Here is an 18,260-nt window from a genome sequence, read left to right on the forward strand (position 1 = left end):
TGCAGGCTGGGAAAGGAATCGGAGAAGTGATACTGCAATTAAATCGAAGTACACAGACAGAAGGGGCTGGGAAGCTGCTATCCGTAAATAATGGGAAACGGTAAGATGAGGAACTCAAAGACCTTAGTTTCTGAAGCAGCATCCAGGCCTCCGGGGAGTGCTGGTTTCTTGTCATAACAGCACCATTTGCACATTTGTTTATATACAAGGTGCTGGAGCTCCTTAACCCAGTGCAACGGGGGCTTATTGATACTGGGTTCCAGCTCTCAGTGGTAACCCATACAGGCCCTGGGGCCTTTCACCTCTTCTTGCTGATTGGAAGGAAAAAAAAAAGAGAACCCCATTCCCCAGGTAATTGGGGACAAGGTCCAATTAAAATATAATCAGGTGTGAATGTATGGGGAAAAGTCAGGGCCCCTTTTCTCCTAAGTCCTATTGACTTTGCCTCCCCTCCCCATGGACATTCCTGTCATTCCCCCTCCCACTGACACCCAGAAGGAGCCCTGTGGAGGGGGGCAGGGATTCTACAGGGCTCAGTCTGACACCTTGGTTTCTTTCCCATCCTACTCTTGCATCCGGTATTTCTGCCACCCTCCGTACTGCTGGAATACCAATCCACAACAGGAAGGGAGACTGAAGTTCAGACAAACGAAAAGAAAAGGCCAAGGCCAGGGAAGAGCCCTACAACTGAGAGGGACTGTCCGTGTGGCACTGCAGGGCTGACTAAGCAGGGGAAGGAGAATGATCTACTGAACTGCTTCTCACTTAATGAAGCCACTGGGGCTCAGTGCACATGCAGGGGCAGTACAGTCATTTACAGCTCTAGGGCTTTAATGCTTCATTTGCTTTAATCCTGAAAGAAGTGGGAGACAATGACCACCAGCATTCTGCAGAGCTGCAAAAGAATAGCACAGCCACAGAGCAGGAGGGGGCAGACATCCAAGCTTTTGGCCTCTGAGGCAGGCTGCCCTATGTGCAAATGGAGAGGGCCTTGCTGCAGATACTGTGATTACCAGTATGTTAAAATAATAAAACACCACAAGCATCTTCTAAGAGTGTCCCTCCTCTCCAACCATCCCTATAAATTACTCGTTTTTCATGCAGTAGTAACAAGCAAGCCTTTACTGACCAGTAGTAGAAAACTCAGATGCCAATTTTGGTATATTTTATTAAAGATAAATACTTTCAAAGACATGTCATGGTTCATGCCCCAGAAGTGTATTCACTTTAGGATTATGCAAGTTTGTGCACTGAGCAGACCAACTGCACCACATTCTCATCTTGCATCTCTCTTTACTGAATTCCATATAGATACAGAACCAATACATACAGGATCCACACTTAAGTTTTCAAAAATATTTCTAAGGAGGGAGAAGAAGCCACAGATTAATCGTGTGCAAGTACAATCTCCTTGCTTAAGTTGACATTTAGCCTGAAAAGAGGCTTTGCAAAAAATAACAGAACCCGGGATATAACAACTTAGGTTAATCTCTATAGTATCTTCCATACAGCACTTTCATAAATCGCTATTCAATTATAATTCATATTTAAGTAAAATTAAGTTATGAATATGTATTTTACAAATACTTATATAGGAACACTCTTCCAAATCCATTGCCAAAAGTTCTGTTCTGCTCCCATTTGTTCTGATGGCAGGAACAATTATACCAGTGTTTTATTGCAGGGGAGTCAAAACATACAGCCCACAGGCCTAATCAGGCCTGTGGATCTGTATGACCTGGCCTGTGTGTCACTGGACTGACGCTATGTGCTAGCCCTGACCCCACATGCTGCATGTGGCATGCAAGCTGGACCTGGCACCTCCTGGCGCTGCACAGGGTGTTGGTCTTGGTCTGGCCCACAGAGTGGCCCAGTGACCCTCATCCAGTCTGCAAGGCGAGATGAGTTTGACACCCCTGCTTTATTGCATCTGTGCACTCCCTCTGTGCCATGTTAGAGAGATGCAACAGTGCTTGCAGATAACACCACTGAACTCAAGTGTGCCAACCTATTTTATTGAACTCTGCCCTTATTGACATGGGCTTATCTGCAAAGAAAGACAGTATTTCTCAAACATTTGCATTCAAGCATAGCACCACTGTTAAGGCACAGATGTAAATGTAAGCATGTGTAATTATCTATAGGAAGTAATGACAGCAGGACCAAGCCCTTCCTATTACCAGGAGACTGAAACAACATGCAATGAATTTATCTAGTGCCTACAGACTGGTATCACTAAGTAGCTGAAGATCAACACACAACCGTAAATGGTTATGATTTGGTAAATCTTATCTGAGATGGTTTGCCAGAGATATTAGACTAGATGCCTTCCTGATATTCTATCTCCCCTCGCCCCCAAGCTTTGTGAGTGTGTCTTGTTAAAAACATTTAAACATCTAGGATTTTTGCTACCATTAATTTAAAAAATAACCATTTGATATGGTATTAGTACTCAAAGGCTGTGTTCTGCCATTTTTATTCCCAGAAAATAATGCAAGTAGCCATACCAGTTTCAGTAAGATTACTCAGAGTAGGGAAGAACATTCTGCACTGCTGTCAGTGGCAGAATCTAGCCCAAAACATCAAAAAGAGTCAACCTCAATGAGAAAAAAAATCAATAGTGGGTAATAAGGGACAAAAGTAGTCAGGAAGGAAATTTTATTGCTAAGCTTCTGGGGGAATTGCACACAAAGAGAATAAAAATAGTTTTCTGTGTCCCCTTGGAGTTTTAATATTTAGTATTATCCAATACATAGATTGCTTCTGGGTGGCAACTGTTAAAATGAAACACATCAAGAAACTTTCAGGAGTATATCATCTCTTTCCACAGCATAAACAGCGTTGGTTGTTGGGTAGCCAACTCCTATGAGAAAGCCTGAGTGTGTATTTCTGGGTGGCTGATCCCAAGATATATATGCATCTCTTCTGTTCATCCATGACAAGTAGTTTACTGACAAACGGGAACAGACACATGCAACATTCCTGTTTTTATTACCAGTGATAAAATCCAGAAGAGATCCCCAGACCAAGCTCTAGCAGTTGCATAGTGATGTTACCATCCAAACAGAAAGCCTCACCCAGAGCCCAGTGATTTCATTGGGAAGCTTTCTACTTCCTTAATTAGTTTTTAAAGTAAGCCTATAGAGGAGTAAACAAAATAGCTTAGGAACAAGGTTGAAAGGGAAGGGAGGAAGCTGAGGCAGGGAGAAAAATAAATATGTGATGGATGGAAAAATATGACAACATTTATAGAAAAATAAATGTTGTTTTCATATGTGTATGAAGGCATTAAGCATCTTAGCTGAAACTTTTTTAGCTAAGAATGCTGCTTCATACTGAGGATACTCATTTTCATATTTCCCCTACTCAGAAACCAAAGTGTTAATAGAGGGGGAAGGGAATCACAGGTTACTGAGTTGATATGGGATGTCTGGCAGAGGGACTGCAGGAGACTTCTGCCAAGAAAATGCAATATCAATAACTGTGGTAGAAAGGATAACACAGGCTCTCAATCTTTGTGGAGTCCATAAAAGAAATGGTCTCTGTCCAAATCTGAGGCTATCAAATGTTAATTGTTTTAATCAACATGCTGCTTGTCATGCAGTTTTGGGTGCAGAGCAGGTTGGTTCGGTCAGCTGAGCCTGCACTTCAGGAAAAGGTAAGCTGTCCAGATGTTGCATAGTAACCAGAGCTGTCTGTGGAGAACCTCTCAGAAAGATGGACTGAATTCAGCTGCAGTTCTCCAAAGCAGAAGTTCTCAAAGAGCTGTAAGAGAGAAACAATAACACAAATGAATACCTAAAGAAAAACAAACTTGCTGGAAGTCCCCTGCAAAAAAATCAGCCTCACAAAAAGTTTCCACATATTTATATTTTCTACATTTGTTTGCCTTTAACAGAATTATTCTTCATAACAGATTTTTTTCCTAAAAAGTAAAGTTAGTCTTTGTTGAAAAAGCACCACAACAATTAGCCCAAGCTGACACCCTTTCTGATCTCAGCATTTTGAAGCATGTAAAGAAACAGCATTGAGATCAGTCATCACAAAGTAATGACTTGTGGCTACAGTTTCGTCCTAATTCAAACCTCTGTTCTAACAGTGAAAGGCTCTTTATCCTAATACTAACCCTTGAGCCATCAAATTCCTTTTTATTCAACAAAGACTTAAGTGCAAATTAAAAAAGAAAGCTGAAATTCAGTCCACGAGGGAGCTACTGTAGTGATTAACACCATCTACAAGACAGACAAAAAAATGACATCAGAATTCATTATAGGAGTGTTCAGCAATATTGCTTGGAAAAGCATCATGTTGAAGTGTAAAGTGCTTTTCCTATTCCATTAAGATGCAGGAAATTGCTCTACCTTAAAATGTCAGTCATGCCTTAGGAAAGCTTTTCAATAAATATAGTAATATCAAACTCAGTTTAATGTTCCAATATTGAGGCTCATCAAGGGCCTGAGTGGTAGTCTCCCCACCATAGAGACCTTACAAACTCTCTTTCCATCTGTCTCCTATTGAATTTTGTATCTGTCCCTGCAGACATCAGCTCAAGACAGTTGCACACACCTCTTCCTGGCATTATGGAACATAGGAACATTAATGGCCAGGAAAAGTCTATAAATTAATTAAAAGTCTGGCCTTCCAGAGCCAGTGATGCATCGATTCTTCCATATATAATCATCTTATAGGCACTAAGTAGGTATTTGAAATTAAGGTTTTATTTTCCCCCTTTCTAAAAATGTGTCTGAGTCTCCACAGCATTGATGTAAACAATTTACTGCTTTGACAAATTTATTCTACATTGCAAATATCCCTGTCTGTATGAAAATGTTGCTTGAAATACTCCTGGGATAGTTCTTGACATTATTATTCTCTAGGGAATGAAGTACTGGTGAAAGTTCCCTCATCTATTGCTTTAGGCATGGAAGTTCCCTGTTTATCCACAAAGTAACTACAGAATGGGGAACAGCAAGTGACAACTCCCAGGCTGCACCCAGAGAGAGTGTTTCAGCTATGACTTGGATGAGCCAGCTCTTGAGGGTACATGGCACAGAGCAGCTGACAGTTTACCCTTACTGGGACCTTCCTAGTTTCATTACTAATTTCACCACTCCTACTCCAGTTATTTTAGAGAAAGTGGTGGTAAGTCTCCAAGTAGTAACTTAGTTTGCACTTGGCAGGAGTCAGTTTCCTGTGGACAGAGATTTCAGAGGAGACTTGACTGCAGTAGTACTCACAGTCTTCTCCAGCCTTCTCTACCAAAGCTGAGCAAGCAAGGGAGGGCTTTTGTTTCTAAGTCAGAAATACAGGTCAGTATAAGAGTGACTTCAGGTTCCTCACAGCTTCTTCATATCTGGATACCCCATGCCACCCCTCCCTCTTCTTCCCCTCTTTGACCATCACCCCCTATCCACCTTGGCTGAAGAGAGCCACTGTCCCATCTGACTCATGAATCAAGTCTTTCTCCATATAACACTAAATCTCACCCTTCTGATGCTACTGACCCCTCTAACCACTCAACAGACAGGTCACTCTCAAACCCCATATCTCAAGTGCAAAGCCTTCTTCTGCCTGGATCGCTGGGCAACTTCTGCATCAGCTCTATTAGCTGACCTCCACAGTAACAGAATGTGCTGTATTCTGTTCTGTTACTCAGGTTCAGCAGTAATGCTTTTCCCCTTCATGATTCTTATCGTTCCATCTTGTGACTTGGGGCATTTTGAGGATTAATTGGTATCAGGTACAAGAATTTAACATATGCAGGTGTAGCTATGAAACAGAGTTCACACATCATTTAAGAGAGGCAATTCCAATAAAATAGCTAAAGAGTAGGAGGAAAAAAAGAGAAGAAAGAAGAAAAATGACTAAGACCAAACTCCATTTTAAGCAATTAAAGATTTATACAATTAAAGATTAACTATATTCCCAGAAGCTTGGACAGTTCATGTTGGAACACTCAGGATAAAATGTCTCATTAATGAGATATACTGGAGGAAGACTAGTTTTCTTTGAGATTTCCAGACCCCACTTAATGCCAAAAGCCCTGATATATGTCAGCCATCTGAAAATATTTAAAATCCCCACATCTCCCCCAACTATGTAGCTGGTCCAATAAAAAAAGATTTCACCCCCCCCAAAAAATCTTCTCACATATCCTGGACCACCATGGCTAAAACAACACTTCAGCCCTGTAATGATATTTATACATGCTTAATTTTGTTTCCTCTCCGGCCTTATAACACACGGTTGAAAAAAAGTTGGAGCACAAATCCATCACCCTCAACAAAAAGGATCACTTTGTCACTGCATACACAGAGGTTGTTGTAAGGTTGCTTATAAATCTTGGCATGCTGGTGTTTTGAAAGTTACTTTGCAGGGGAAGGGAAAGGGAACTGAAGCATTTATTTTTTAAGAAAAACACAAAATTCCAGGAATTTGCAAAAAGAAAAAGAGAACAAATGTTATAGTATCCCAGTACCAATAGCAACCCTTTGAAATCAAATGCACACACAAAACTACCTTGCATAGCAATATCTTCAAAATAATTGTCTTCGCAGACTATATACTATGCAGTAGTTTAGTTTGGCTTATAAATTAACAGACATCTCATAATCATTTAATTCTGACATTAATTTCAGTGCATCTCCTGCTTTGCACTGTGTCAGTCAATTTGACAGTACATACCTAGAGACCCAGCAGGTATAGTCCAGATCAAGAACTCTCTAGTCACGCACTGCAGAAAGTAAAGCTAAATCCTTGTACTTAAGTACTTTGTACTCCCTTGGCTTTTTAAGAACTGCCACCTCTTGTGTGCATGCATGTGTTTCCCTAGGAGAACACTGCTGGAACTATTGATTTTTGGTAATGTAGCTGTACATTCTGAAAGTAAACATGTTACAAGATTTAAAGGGTGACCACAGTCATTTTTCCAGTTTTCATTTCAAGCCTTCTATTTTTACTGATACTTCCTCACTCCCTGTGGCTCCCAGTGATAGCAGCCATTGGAGGCCACTAATATGGATCGCCCTAAGGCCCTCAAATTCAGTTAGGAAAAAGGCCTTTCAGCACCTGGAGTGGCATCAGTCTCCAGCAATGGGGAAAGCTGGTATTTTGATGCACAAATGGACAATGTATTTGGGACCCTCAGCTCTTACTGAGAGTAGGGTGGCCATCACAGAGGTCAGTCCGGTTGTCCTCTGTCCTCTACTGATACGAAACTGAATGCCTTTATGTCCTCTATTTTTCTTTTGAAATAGAGGACATAAAGGCATCCAGTTTCGTATCAACAGAGGACAGAAGACAAAGTAGCAGAAAACCAGAATGTCCTCCATGATGGACACCCTAGCTCTCAGCCCCTCCCTAGCCCCCGACCACTCCTTCCATTTAACTTGAGAAGAGCCAAAACAGAACTGGAAAAGAAACTCCTCACTGATCCCTTACTGATCCTCGTATTAGAGGATGAGATGCTGCACAGAAAGCAACATGCTGTAATACACTTCTGCATTCTATGCCGGGGACCAGAAAAAAAGCTGTGGTAAAGGCTGCTCTGTTCCTTGGGAAGTGTGACATCCATCAAACATATCCAATCCTCTCTCTTTTCCCTCTTGCTTAGGTTTTCACTCAACCCACCTTAACAAACAGGCTGCAGAGAAAAATACAGGGCACAGATCAATAGGCAGCAGTTAGCAAGAAAAGAAAAAAACTCCACATGGTTACTAAAAGTAGAACCTTTTGGAGTAAGGTTCAGCAAAAGAACTGTAATTCTACAAATCCTGACATAATGAAGGATTAACTGTCTTGCTGCCTTAAGAAGAAACAAGACCCACTTAAAAAAATATATATCTATAGTAAGTGAAAATGAACTTATTGGGAACAAAGGTCACTGCACAGAGTCAACACCACACTTACCTTTGCACTACTACTATCATCCAAGAGCCCCCTGCCTCCTCACGTAAAAAAATCTGAACTAGAGGTAGAGGATAAGCAAAGCATGTGTGGGCTTTTTAACTAGCTTATGGAAGTACATGTGGGGGAGACTGCAGAGGATACTACAGAATTATTTTCCTTAGAAGCAGTTAGCTGAACAAATGGGAACAAAGAGTACACAGATCCCCAGCTACCTTGCATTTCCGTATGTCAACCAGTAGAAGACCTCTTGGTGCACCAACTGAAGTGCTACACCTTCCCATAGCCCCTCCCAATGGGCTATGTCATAGAGGCACAGCCTATCAGATGCTTAATCAGAGCAATCTGCCCTTAAGTGGGCCAAATATTTTCCATATCAGACACAGCAGTCATTGATTTTGAGTCAAGAAGACAACATTTCAAAATGTTTGTCTTCCTTAAAGCTCTTGTTTCTCATTTAAAACAATACCCTGGGAAGTTGGTAACTTTTTTTTCTGAGGCTCAACCCCCTTCTCATGTGCAGACTACACTGCTGGGTTCCCCTCAGTGGCACTGACACTAACTTTAAGAAAGATAAGATGGAGTGTTTATATATTCCTTTTGAAAAAAAAAATCACATACTTTAATTTAGACTTTGCAGGTTTAAGCAGAAACTTTAGGCCAAGCTTTTTACCACAAAGCTTCAATCGTATCCTTCAGGGGACTGAACATAAGGCAGACAAGCAAAAGTATTCTGTTTCCTGTCTTCGTACTGCATTTTTCAAAGACACTAATTTAAAACTAAATTGTGAAACTAAAATTCAAGTGAGTGACATTTCAAGACCCAGATGTGACCAAGTAAAGGGTAATAGTGCCACATTTGTAAAACACCCGTTCCTATCATACTTATGTCCTGCAGCTTCCTCCAGACAACCCTCTCCAAATGAGATGGCACCTTTGTTTTCAAACCCTGGAACAGCAGTGATAAATCACTGAGCTAATCCACATCAGGGCAGCAACAACACATTTCAGCTCCATTTATGAAGAGTGGGGATGCCAGCACAAACTGGTGCTTTTAAATCACCTGTCATAGGCGCAACAAGCATGAGAAATATTAATGGATTCGCCTGAAGAGGCACGGACAGCAGGAGGACTAAATGCATCCAGATGAGGGAAGGAAGCAAAGGTACTTAAAACTTCCTTCACGTAAGCTCTCAGGTTTGCACTTTCAGCTGCCTGGCCTGGATTTTGCTACTACTGTCAGGATTATTGATCAGTTCTAAAGCTTTGCTTTGCCTAAAGTAACCAGCCAAAAATGACCTATTCTCAATTAATAAAAAAGTCCAAGCAATTCTGCTGAGAGTCTCAAAACTCAAAATGCCAAGGGAGCAACAACTCACTGTAATGCCTTGCAATTAAAAACTACTACCAAAGAGCTGCATTATCATAGGATAAAATGCACACATATATAATAGCCGGCAGGGAGCTCAGTCTGCTGCAAACATCAACCACATAAAGCACAGCCTTAGGGTAGAGGTATTCTAGATGAACAGTACAAAACTGTCCCTTGTGAATCAGCATTGCAGGAAAGCGGAGAGACAGTGATTAGCCTGTGACCAATCAGCCTACAAGGAAAAAAAAAAAGTCTGCTCTACGCTCTTCAAGGATATGATGAACCTAGTGTTTTAGCCTGAAAAAGAATGCCAAAATCAGATTTTTTTTCAAGTGGAGAGAGAAAGAGCAGGTGCAAATATAAATATAAAATATTATGTAAAAGCTAGGTATATTGCATAATCCAAGAGAGAAGGCAGAACAATACAACAGCCGATTTTCTCTGCTATGTCCAATATGCTGGTGCAATGCATAGGTTAAGCTTCCTTGGAGAAACACATATGCAGCATGCATGCAGCATTTAGGGGTGACTTTGCTCTACCCTTGTATGAGAGCCGCACACCAGCAAAAGTATGCGTTAGGAATGCAGCACGTGGCTGGCAAACCTGTACTGTGCGTATATGGGGTGCACCACTCAGAATCTGTGTATAGAAATTTCAAGCGACACAAGATATACAGAGACCACCTATGTTGTGAGACTTAACTCCAGTTTGGAAGAGAGATACAGGATATAGAACATCAGCTGCTTTGTAAAGAGCAGCACTGATTCTCCCAGCAACTTTCACTCACTCGTCCTGATCAGGAGCTGCACTGAATGAAAGAATCAGCAATGAAAACTGAAGGGAAGGTTAAAGAAACAAGTCCTAAGCTACCAACTCCAGGGTAGCAATGCAAGGCAGCACAACAGGCATGTACCTGCATGTTAATCTAATTCTCTGCTTATAAATAGTGCTATTTTCCAGGCAGAATCCCATGGTGGAAAGGTGACATCCTCAGAAAGAGCATAGCAGAAAAAAAGAAACGCAGGTTATTAGGTATCCCTGATAGTACTCAAGCACCAGCTTTTTTTTGCAGGTGCACTGATGTTCTTTGGTTCCTGAGGAATTAGTTAATTTTTTTTAGTCCCAGGTAAAAGGTTGAGATTCTTTTAATGGAACTTTTGTTCTACAGCTCTATAACCACCATGCTGTCCCCCTCTAAAGACACCTTAAACAGAGGCAGGTTAGTGTGGTGGCATACATACAGAAGCCCAGGGTAAGAGCAGCCCCCTGTCTTCTCTCCCTGGAGACAGAATTGAGACTATTATTTCCCCCTTTAAATAAACCCTTAGGCACTAAGAGCTGCAGAGGAAAAACCACTGGCACCTCTTAAAATGGTTATAAAACCCCCAGCCTCTAAACTAACACCATGTCCCTCTTCAGTCATTTTTAAACTTATCCACACATTCCTCTATGCAAAGTGCACTGCAAGCAGAAGTCTCCACAAGGAGAAGAATTATTTTCCAAAAGAAAAAATTATCTAAAGGCAAAAGCAAAGTAGAGAAGCCAGGGAACACCTGGGTACTTCCTGGGTGTCATACAACTGTAATTGCTAGTTGTGCAGTACTTTCATAGCTGATAATGGAACCAACTACAGAAAAGCAAAATATGATCATTAACCAGAATAATTTAGCTAAACCCAAACCATGATACCATTCTAGACTGGGGGGGAGGGGGTAGCAGGAGCCTGGAATAGCAGCCAGATGGGGTGGGGGGAGGGGTTGCATGCAGTGGCACAGGATGGTGGATGGCAGTGGCAGCCACCATGTGCAAGTTCCCTCCAGCACTCTGTCCCCACCAGCCCATGCATACCCCCTAGCCCCTTTCTGCATACCCCCAGTTGATAACCCCTGTTCTAGACTGAAGCATGTAAAACACTTAGAAAAATAAAAGCTCCTCACTGTTAGAAATATTATTAAAAATGCATTATCAATAAGTCTTGTTAAAACAGTGCAGCTGTCAGCCCTCCCTGGTGAGAGAACTGGGAGAGCTACTGAGAGCTCTTTGTATTAAGGTATCACTCCCTCTTTGTTTTGCAAAGTTACTATCTCTTTGTTACAGTAAAGCATATACTCCTCAGCTTTTCTCATGCAGATAAGAGTAAATTGCAGTTCTAGCCTTGAAGCAAGGAAAATTCAGACTTTTGTAACCTCAGGTACTGTCTGCCCATGCGTAATGAATTAATACATATAAGCCTATCCGCCCCGCATACTTAAGTAGTTAATTATAATACACATGCGACGTATGATTCGACGTATTCACATACATGTTTGTATGAATCGGAAATGAGTTGTAAAAGTTCCTCCTTCTGCACACGTGGTCAGGAGAGAGGGGATAAAGCCAGCTGGGCAGTTTCCCTCGGGGGCAGCAGAGTGTTTGATCTTTTGTCTCTCTCTCTGACCCTATTTGCAAATATATACCTTTTGTGTCGCTAATAGAGTGTGTCTGTGGCTGAAGGTTTTTTTTCGCCTCCCGAGAAACGAACCGCGATTTTTACATCAATAATTGGCGCCCAACGTGGGGCTTCTCGAGGACTACCCCGGAATTCAGTGACGGAGCGCCTCCGGTACCAGGGGAAGTGCGCACCGAGCCGACTTTGGACTCGCCCCTGGAATTTGAGGTTTAAGTCCGAATATCCGGGAAGCTAAAGGAAGTATCCCATGTAAATTCTGAGTTTCTGGAGAGGCAGACACGCTTTGGAATTTGGATCGAGATCTCTGGGGTATCTGAGTGAGTACACGAATTCCCTTTGCCCAATCTGGTGTACGGATCTAAAACAAAGGATGTGTAAGTTTGCTGAGAAATTCTAGGCTCAGCTCTCATTGTAAATCATCTGTTGTTGAGATCTTTTTGGTATTTGGTGTGCCTTGGGCGCATTTTTGTGGGCAAATGGGTACGAGTAGCTCTCGTGTAGAAAACAATATTGATACCCCTCTAAAAGTCTTATTACGTCATTTTAATAAATTTGCAAAGCCGGCCGATTATGGAATAAAAATGAAAAAAGGTGATTTAACTAAGTTTTGTCAACTCGAGTGGCCAACATTTGGGGTCCACTGGACCCCGAAAGGATCCTTTGTGCTAAAAGAAGTGATAGCTATCCATGAAATTGTTATGCAGAATGGGTATTGGAATCAGTTTCCTTATATTGATTGTTGGTTGTGGGTGGTTCAAAATCAGCCACCTTGGATTAAGAATTACTTAGTAAAGTCTCATGTGATGCTTGTTAAGAAAAAGACTCGGGGGGGGGGGGGCGCCTGTACTTCCTGAGTCTAATGAGGGGGGGGATCCTGAATTGGCTGAGTACCGGACCCGTGCTCCGGTTGCCCTGTCGGGTAGCGAAGATGAGTCAGATGCCTCCTCGGGGTCCAGTCCTTCTGCACCACTGCCCCCTCCCTTAGAGAGACCACCACCGACGTACCAATGCATACCTAATGAGTTAGAGCGTGAGCCTCAGCCAAGTGCCTCATCTGAATCAGGAAATAAGGGTTATTATTTGCGCAAGCCTGTAGAGTCACAGCCGGTGTTGAACTGTCCGATGCGAGAGGTTATTGGGGAAGGAGGCACTGCAACTTTTGTCTACACCCCATTTAGCACTTCAGATTTATTTAACTGGAAGAATCAGAGCCCCTCTTTTCGTGAAGACCCTGAAAAGATGAGGGACCTGTTCCGATCTATTGGGCAGACTCATCGACCCACTTGGGCTGATGTCCAGATGATGCTCCAGACCCTCCTAACCCCAGAGGAGAGGAGATTAGTGTTGGGGACAGCGGAACGTATTGCGGTGGCTAGAGTTGAGTCAGAAGGTGCTGCTAGTCGTACTCTGCGTGATACCTGCCCTGTAGAGGAGCCAAGATGGGATAATCATACTGCAGAGGGCAGAAAGCTAAGTGCACGGTATTTGGGAATTATAGTGGAAGCAATGGGAAAGGCAGTGCCTCGGGTTACCAATCTGTCTAAATTGTATGAGGTGAGACAAGGAAGAGAGGAGGATCCCTCAGCATTCCTTGGGAGGCTGTATGAGGCGTTTCGCAGGTTTTCGGATCTGGATCCAGAAGCCCCGGATAACCAGCGCATGGTAAATCTTATGTTTATTGGTCAATCTGCTGCTGATATCCGTAAGAAGTTACAGAAAACTGAGGGAGGTGCTGGGAAACCGATTTCAGAGCTGGTGGAAATTGCATATAAGGTGTATGGGAATCGTGAGCAAGTGCAGGAGCGCAAGGAGGATAAAAAGGCTCAGCGACAGATGGCAGCACTAGCAGCTGCTATAACTGGAGGGAACCCTGGAAAGGCTGGGATACAGAAGAGGAAGGGAGAAAGAGTGGGAGCAGATGTTTGTGCTTATTGCAAGGAGAAAGGACACTGGAAGAGGGAATGCCTGAAGTTGAAGGAGAAGAGAGAGGGGGAACCGAGAGGTCACCTCATGCGGGCAGAAGACAAGGGTGAGGATTCAGAATGAAGGGGACAGGGATCTAAGACCACTACCCTTCGGGTTGGAGCCCGAGAAGATCCCATGGTAACCATTAGGGTTGGTGGCAAAAACTTTGAAGCCTTGGTGGATACTGGGGCTACATTTTCAATGATTCCAGAAAACCCCCCCTGTGCAGGAACTAGTGAACAGCATGTACTTGTGGAAGGGATTGAGGGAATGCAAACCCGACTCCCTGTTTGTAAACCACTCCTCACCAAGGTGGGGGACCATTTGCTCGAGCACTCCTTTGTGTATTCTCCAAGTTGCCCGGTTGCACTCCTTGGGCGGGACTTACTCACAAAATTGCAAGCTGAGATCTTTTTCAGAGACGATCAGATGGTGGTCCAGCTACCTGTCAAGCAGAGCTCGAACTATCAGATGGCTCTCCTGGAGGACCGATGCCCTGCAGTAAGTCCAGAAGATCACATGATTGGAGGAGACCCCTCGGTATGGGCTGATGGAACCCCTGCGCGAGCTAAGTTCGTCTCCCCGGTAAGGATTGTACTCAAGGATGGGGAGGGGCCCGTTCGGGTAAAGCAGTACCCACTTAGCCGAGCGGCCAGAGCTGGACTCAAGCCGTTAATAGAGAAATACAAGAGGTACGGATGGCTAGTGGAAGGGTCCTCACCCTATAACACCCCCATCCTTGGAGTGCCGAAGGCAGATGGGGTCTCATACAGGCTGGTCCAAGACCTACGAGCTGTAAATAAGAAGGTCCTTTCAGATCATCCTGTAGTCCCGAACCCTCACACGATTTTGACACAAGTACCGGGGGAAGCTAAGATATTTTCAGTGCTAGATTTGAAAGATGCTTTCTTCTCTATTCCCCTTCACCGAGAGAGTCAAAAATTGTTTGCTTTTGAATGGGAGGATCCAGATACTTTCCATAAAGCCCAACTCATGTGGACAGTTCTTCCACAAGGATTTATAGCAGCCCCCCATATTTTCGGACTTGCCCTTCAGAAGGACTTGGGGGAATGGAAGGGATCACACCCCGCAGTGACTCTCCTCCAGTATGTGGATGACCTGCTAGTTGCAAGCCCAAACTTGCAGCTCTGCGAGGAAGCCACCAGGTCACTCCTAAACACTCTGGGGAAAAAAGGATATAAAGTCTCTAGAGAGAAAGCCCAAATATGTCAGCCTGAAGTCACATTTTTGGGATATAAGCTCTCAAAAGGAGTCAGAGCCCTGAGTGCAGATCGCATACAGGCGATTCAAGGTCTAACCCCACCTAAGTCACCCAAGGAGCTGCGGGCATTCCTAGGGCTAACTGGGTTCTGTCGACTATGGATACCAGATTACGGTGGGAAGGCTAGACCACTGTACGAATCCCTGACTAAGGAGAGTCTCACTAAATGGAAATGGAATAAAGAAATGCAGCATGCTTTTGATCTGCTGAAGGCAGCATTAACCCAGCCCCCTGCCTTAGCCATCCCAAACAGTAAAAAGCCATATCGACTGTATGTTCATGAGAATCGAGGGGTTGCATCAGGGGTGCTGACACAGCCATCGGGCCCGACCTGGAGACCCGTGGGATATTATTCAAAGGTTTTAGATCCAGTTGCACTCGGGTGGCCAGCCTGTCTTCGGGCTGTGGCAGCCACAGCAGTGGTTGTTGAAGAGGCCCAGAAGATAGTCATGGGTGCGGATATGGAAATACTCACTCCTCATGGAGTTCCCCAGATCCTAGGGACTGAGGGAGGGAAATTTCTTAACCCCTCCAGACAATCACGGTATGAGATATTTTTGCTCTCTAATCCAGGACTTACTTTCAGACATACTACAGCCTTAAACCCTGCAACCTTGCTGCCGGAGCCAGGGCAACCGACGCATGACTGCCTTGAGGTCCTGAATCAGACCACGCAGGTGCGACCTGATCTTGCTGAGGACCCAATTGAAGACCCAGATGTTGAATACTTTGTGGACGGCTCCAGCTCTGTCATCGATGGAAAAAGACGAACAGGATGTGCAGTGGTAACCTTGGATAAGGTAGTATGGAGGGAGTCATTGCCGAGCTCATGGTCGGCACAGGCCGCGGAACTCACTGCGCTCACCCGAGCATTACAGCTGGGGACAGACCAGCGGGTTAATATATACACTGACTCTCGCTATGCTTTTTCTACAGTCCATGCGCACGGACTATTGTGGAAAGAAAGGGGTTTCATTACTGCCTCTGGGAATAAGATTGCTAATGGCCCCCAGATTATCAAACTACTAGAGGCACTCCACCAGCCTAAAGAGGTAGCAGTCATTCATGTGCGGGCCCATGGGAAGGCTGCTGAGAAAAAGCATAAGCTTGGAAATGCAAAGGCTGATGCAGCAGCAAAGGAAGCTGCATTTATTGGAGGAGAAGCAGAAGAGGTATCCAAGCAGGCCATGTCCCATGCCATATGGCCATACGTTCAGGATTTAGTCCCACAGTATTCCCCTGAAGAAGATAAATTTGCACAGAAAGCTTGTGCAGAAAAGAACTCCCAGGGGTGGTGGATAGTACCAGGAGGGAAAGTCATGATACCCAGGCCATTACTTCGGGAGGTGCTGCAACAGCTCCATGCAAGAACCCATATGGGAGGTTTGGCCATGGGTGATCTAGTGATCCGCCAAGCAGTAGCCCCAGGGCTATATGTAGAAGCTCAGCGCATTGCTACCAAGTGCATCACATGCCAGAAAGTAAACCCTCGAAGGAAACCCCCTGTGCCAATGGGAGGTAGACCCTGGGCAGCGTACCCTGGACAGGCATGGCAGATTGATTTTGCCGAGCTCCCACGGTCCGGACATCACGGGTTTTTACTTGTCATGGTAGACCAGCTCTCTGGTTGGGTCGAGGCTTGGCCCACCAGGACTGCCACTGCAGCTACAGTAGTGAAGTATTTGTTACAGGAGATCATTCCCCGGTATTCCCTGCCTGAGTCCATCGAGTCGGATCAAGGACAACACTTTGTGGGAAAAGTGGTTCAAGAAGTCGCACAAGCTCTCAAGGTTACTTGGAAACTACACACACCATGGAGACCACAGAGTTCAGGACAAGTGGAACGCATGAATAGAACTTTAAAGACTTTGCTCACCAAAATCTGTATTGAAACACGCCTTAAGTGGCCTCAAGCATTGCCGCTAGCTCTTACTTGCATTCGAAACACTCCCCGACGGGGCCTCAAATTGACCCCATATGAAATTATGTTTGGCAAGCCGCCTCGAGTCTTACCTCCTGGGATGCGAGAGAATGTAACTTTTGAATTAGGTAATAGTGAGCTTCATATGTATGTTATTGCCTTGCAGTCTGTCTTGTTTTCTCTTCACAGGTATGCAGCCTCCTTTCAGCGTCTGCCTTTAGATGTACCGGTACATGACTTCTCCCCAGGAGACTGGGTCTTGGTGCAGCGGTGGAAAAAGGAGCCTTTGACTGAGAGGTGGAGTGGCCCTTTCCAGGTACTTCTAACAACCCACACCGCTGTAAAGATTACTGGCCATGATCGTTGGATACACCATACCCGTGTGAAGCGACATCCACAAGCATTAGAGGACATCAACTCCCGAGACGAACTCACTCCGGAAGCTGAGTCGTCTTCGGAACAAGAAGCCAGCAAGTGGAGTTGTGAACCTACTGGTGATCTCCAAGTGCGCCTGAGACGGCTTAATCAAAGCTCAGAAAATTAGACAAGAAAGTAAAAGGGAAAATATGGTGGGAATCTTAATGTGCCTTGTTGTTATCTGCATAATGAAAGGAGCAGAATTGAGCAGCCTTAACCGCTGGCTCACACCCTCGCTTTCCCAAATTGCTCCCCCAGGGACAAATTTGTATGTTGATATGATGGAAAGAATTGCAGGTACTTTTAATCTTACCAACTGCTGGGCCTGTGGGGGGCTCCAAGAGGCCAGAGAACAGTGGCCTTGGAGGGCTTTTCCTTTGGCCCCAAAATGGTTGGTCAGTGACAAGGCGGATGTTAAGAGTACTGGTCAAGAATGGGATGAAAACCGCAGCTGGGATCTTTCCCAAGTAGCATTAGGAGAGTACTGTATTAGCAGTAATGGTACGGGGAGAAGTTTGGGACATAGTCAGTGTACATGGACATTGAAATGGGCCCAAATATGCACCAAGTATGCTGATCAATGGAATTCTGCTGTTAGCATCCCAATCTCCCCGCAGATGCAACAGACCAAAAAGACAAGAATAGTACCTTTCGATTCTAACCCTACCAGATGTCAGGCATATGAAAAGGCCCGAGGTGAACGATTTACCTATGTCTATAGTTGGAAATGGGTACACCCGAATGGCACGGTGGCAAAGTTTAATACATATTGGAGTGCCTTAAATGACACAAATGAAATAACCAAGTGCGAGTATAGGGATAAAGATGGCGTATGGAAATGTCAGTTTAAACGGAGTAACTATTACACTGACCCTTTAGGGCAGACGGGCAACAAATACCATCCCCTTCTTTTCCACAGCCGTGACCCCCTAGCCTTGGGAGGGGAAA

At 44.2% G+C, this 18,260-nt stretch overlaps 1 protein-coding gene across 7 annotated transcripts in view; it reads right to left on the reverse strand.

Moving 5' to 3' along the window:
* Nucleotides 1–1,148: 1,148 nt before the first annotated feature.
* The window catches only part of ASCC1 (activating signal cointegrator 1 complex subunit 1), a 122,792-nt gene continuing 105,680 nt past the window's right edge, over nucleotides 1,149–18,260 (reverse strand). For all 7 annotated transcript variants that reach the window (XM_090057017.1, XM_090057019.1, XM_090057016.1 and 4 more), the window contains one exon: nucleotides 1,149–3,765. In XM_090057017.1, the coding sequence (XP_089913143.1) occupies nucleotides 3,649–3,765 (117 nt within the window). In that variant the 3' untranslated portion in view covers nucleotides 1,149–3,648. The remainder of the gene's footprint in view (nucleotides 3,766–18,260) is intronic.

Source organism: Crocodylus siamensis, chromosome 7 (assembly GCF_052110815.1).
Source record: "Crocodylus siamensis isolate JL-2025a chromosome 7, ASM5211081v1, whole genome shotgun sequence".
Classification (NCBI taxonomy): Eukaryota; Metazoa; Chordata; order Crocodylia; family Crocodylidae; genus Crocodylus; species Crocodylus siamensis.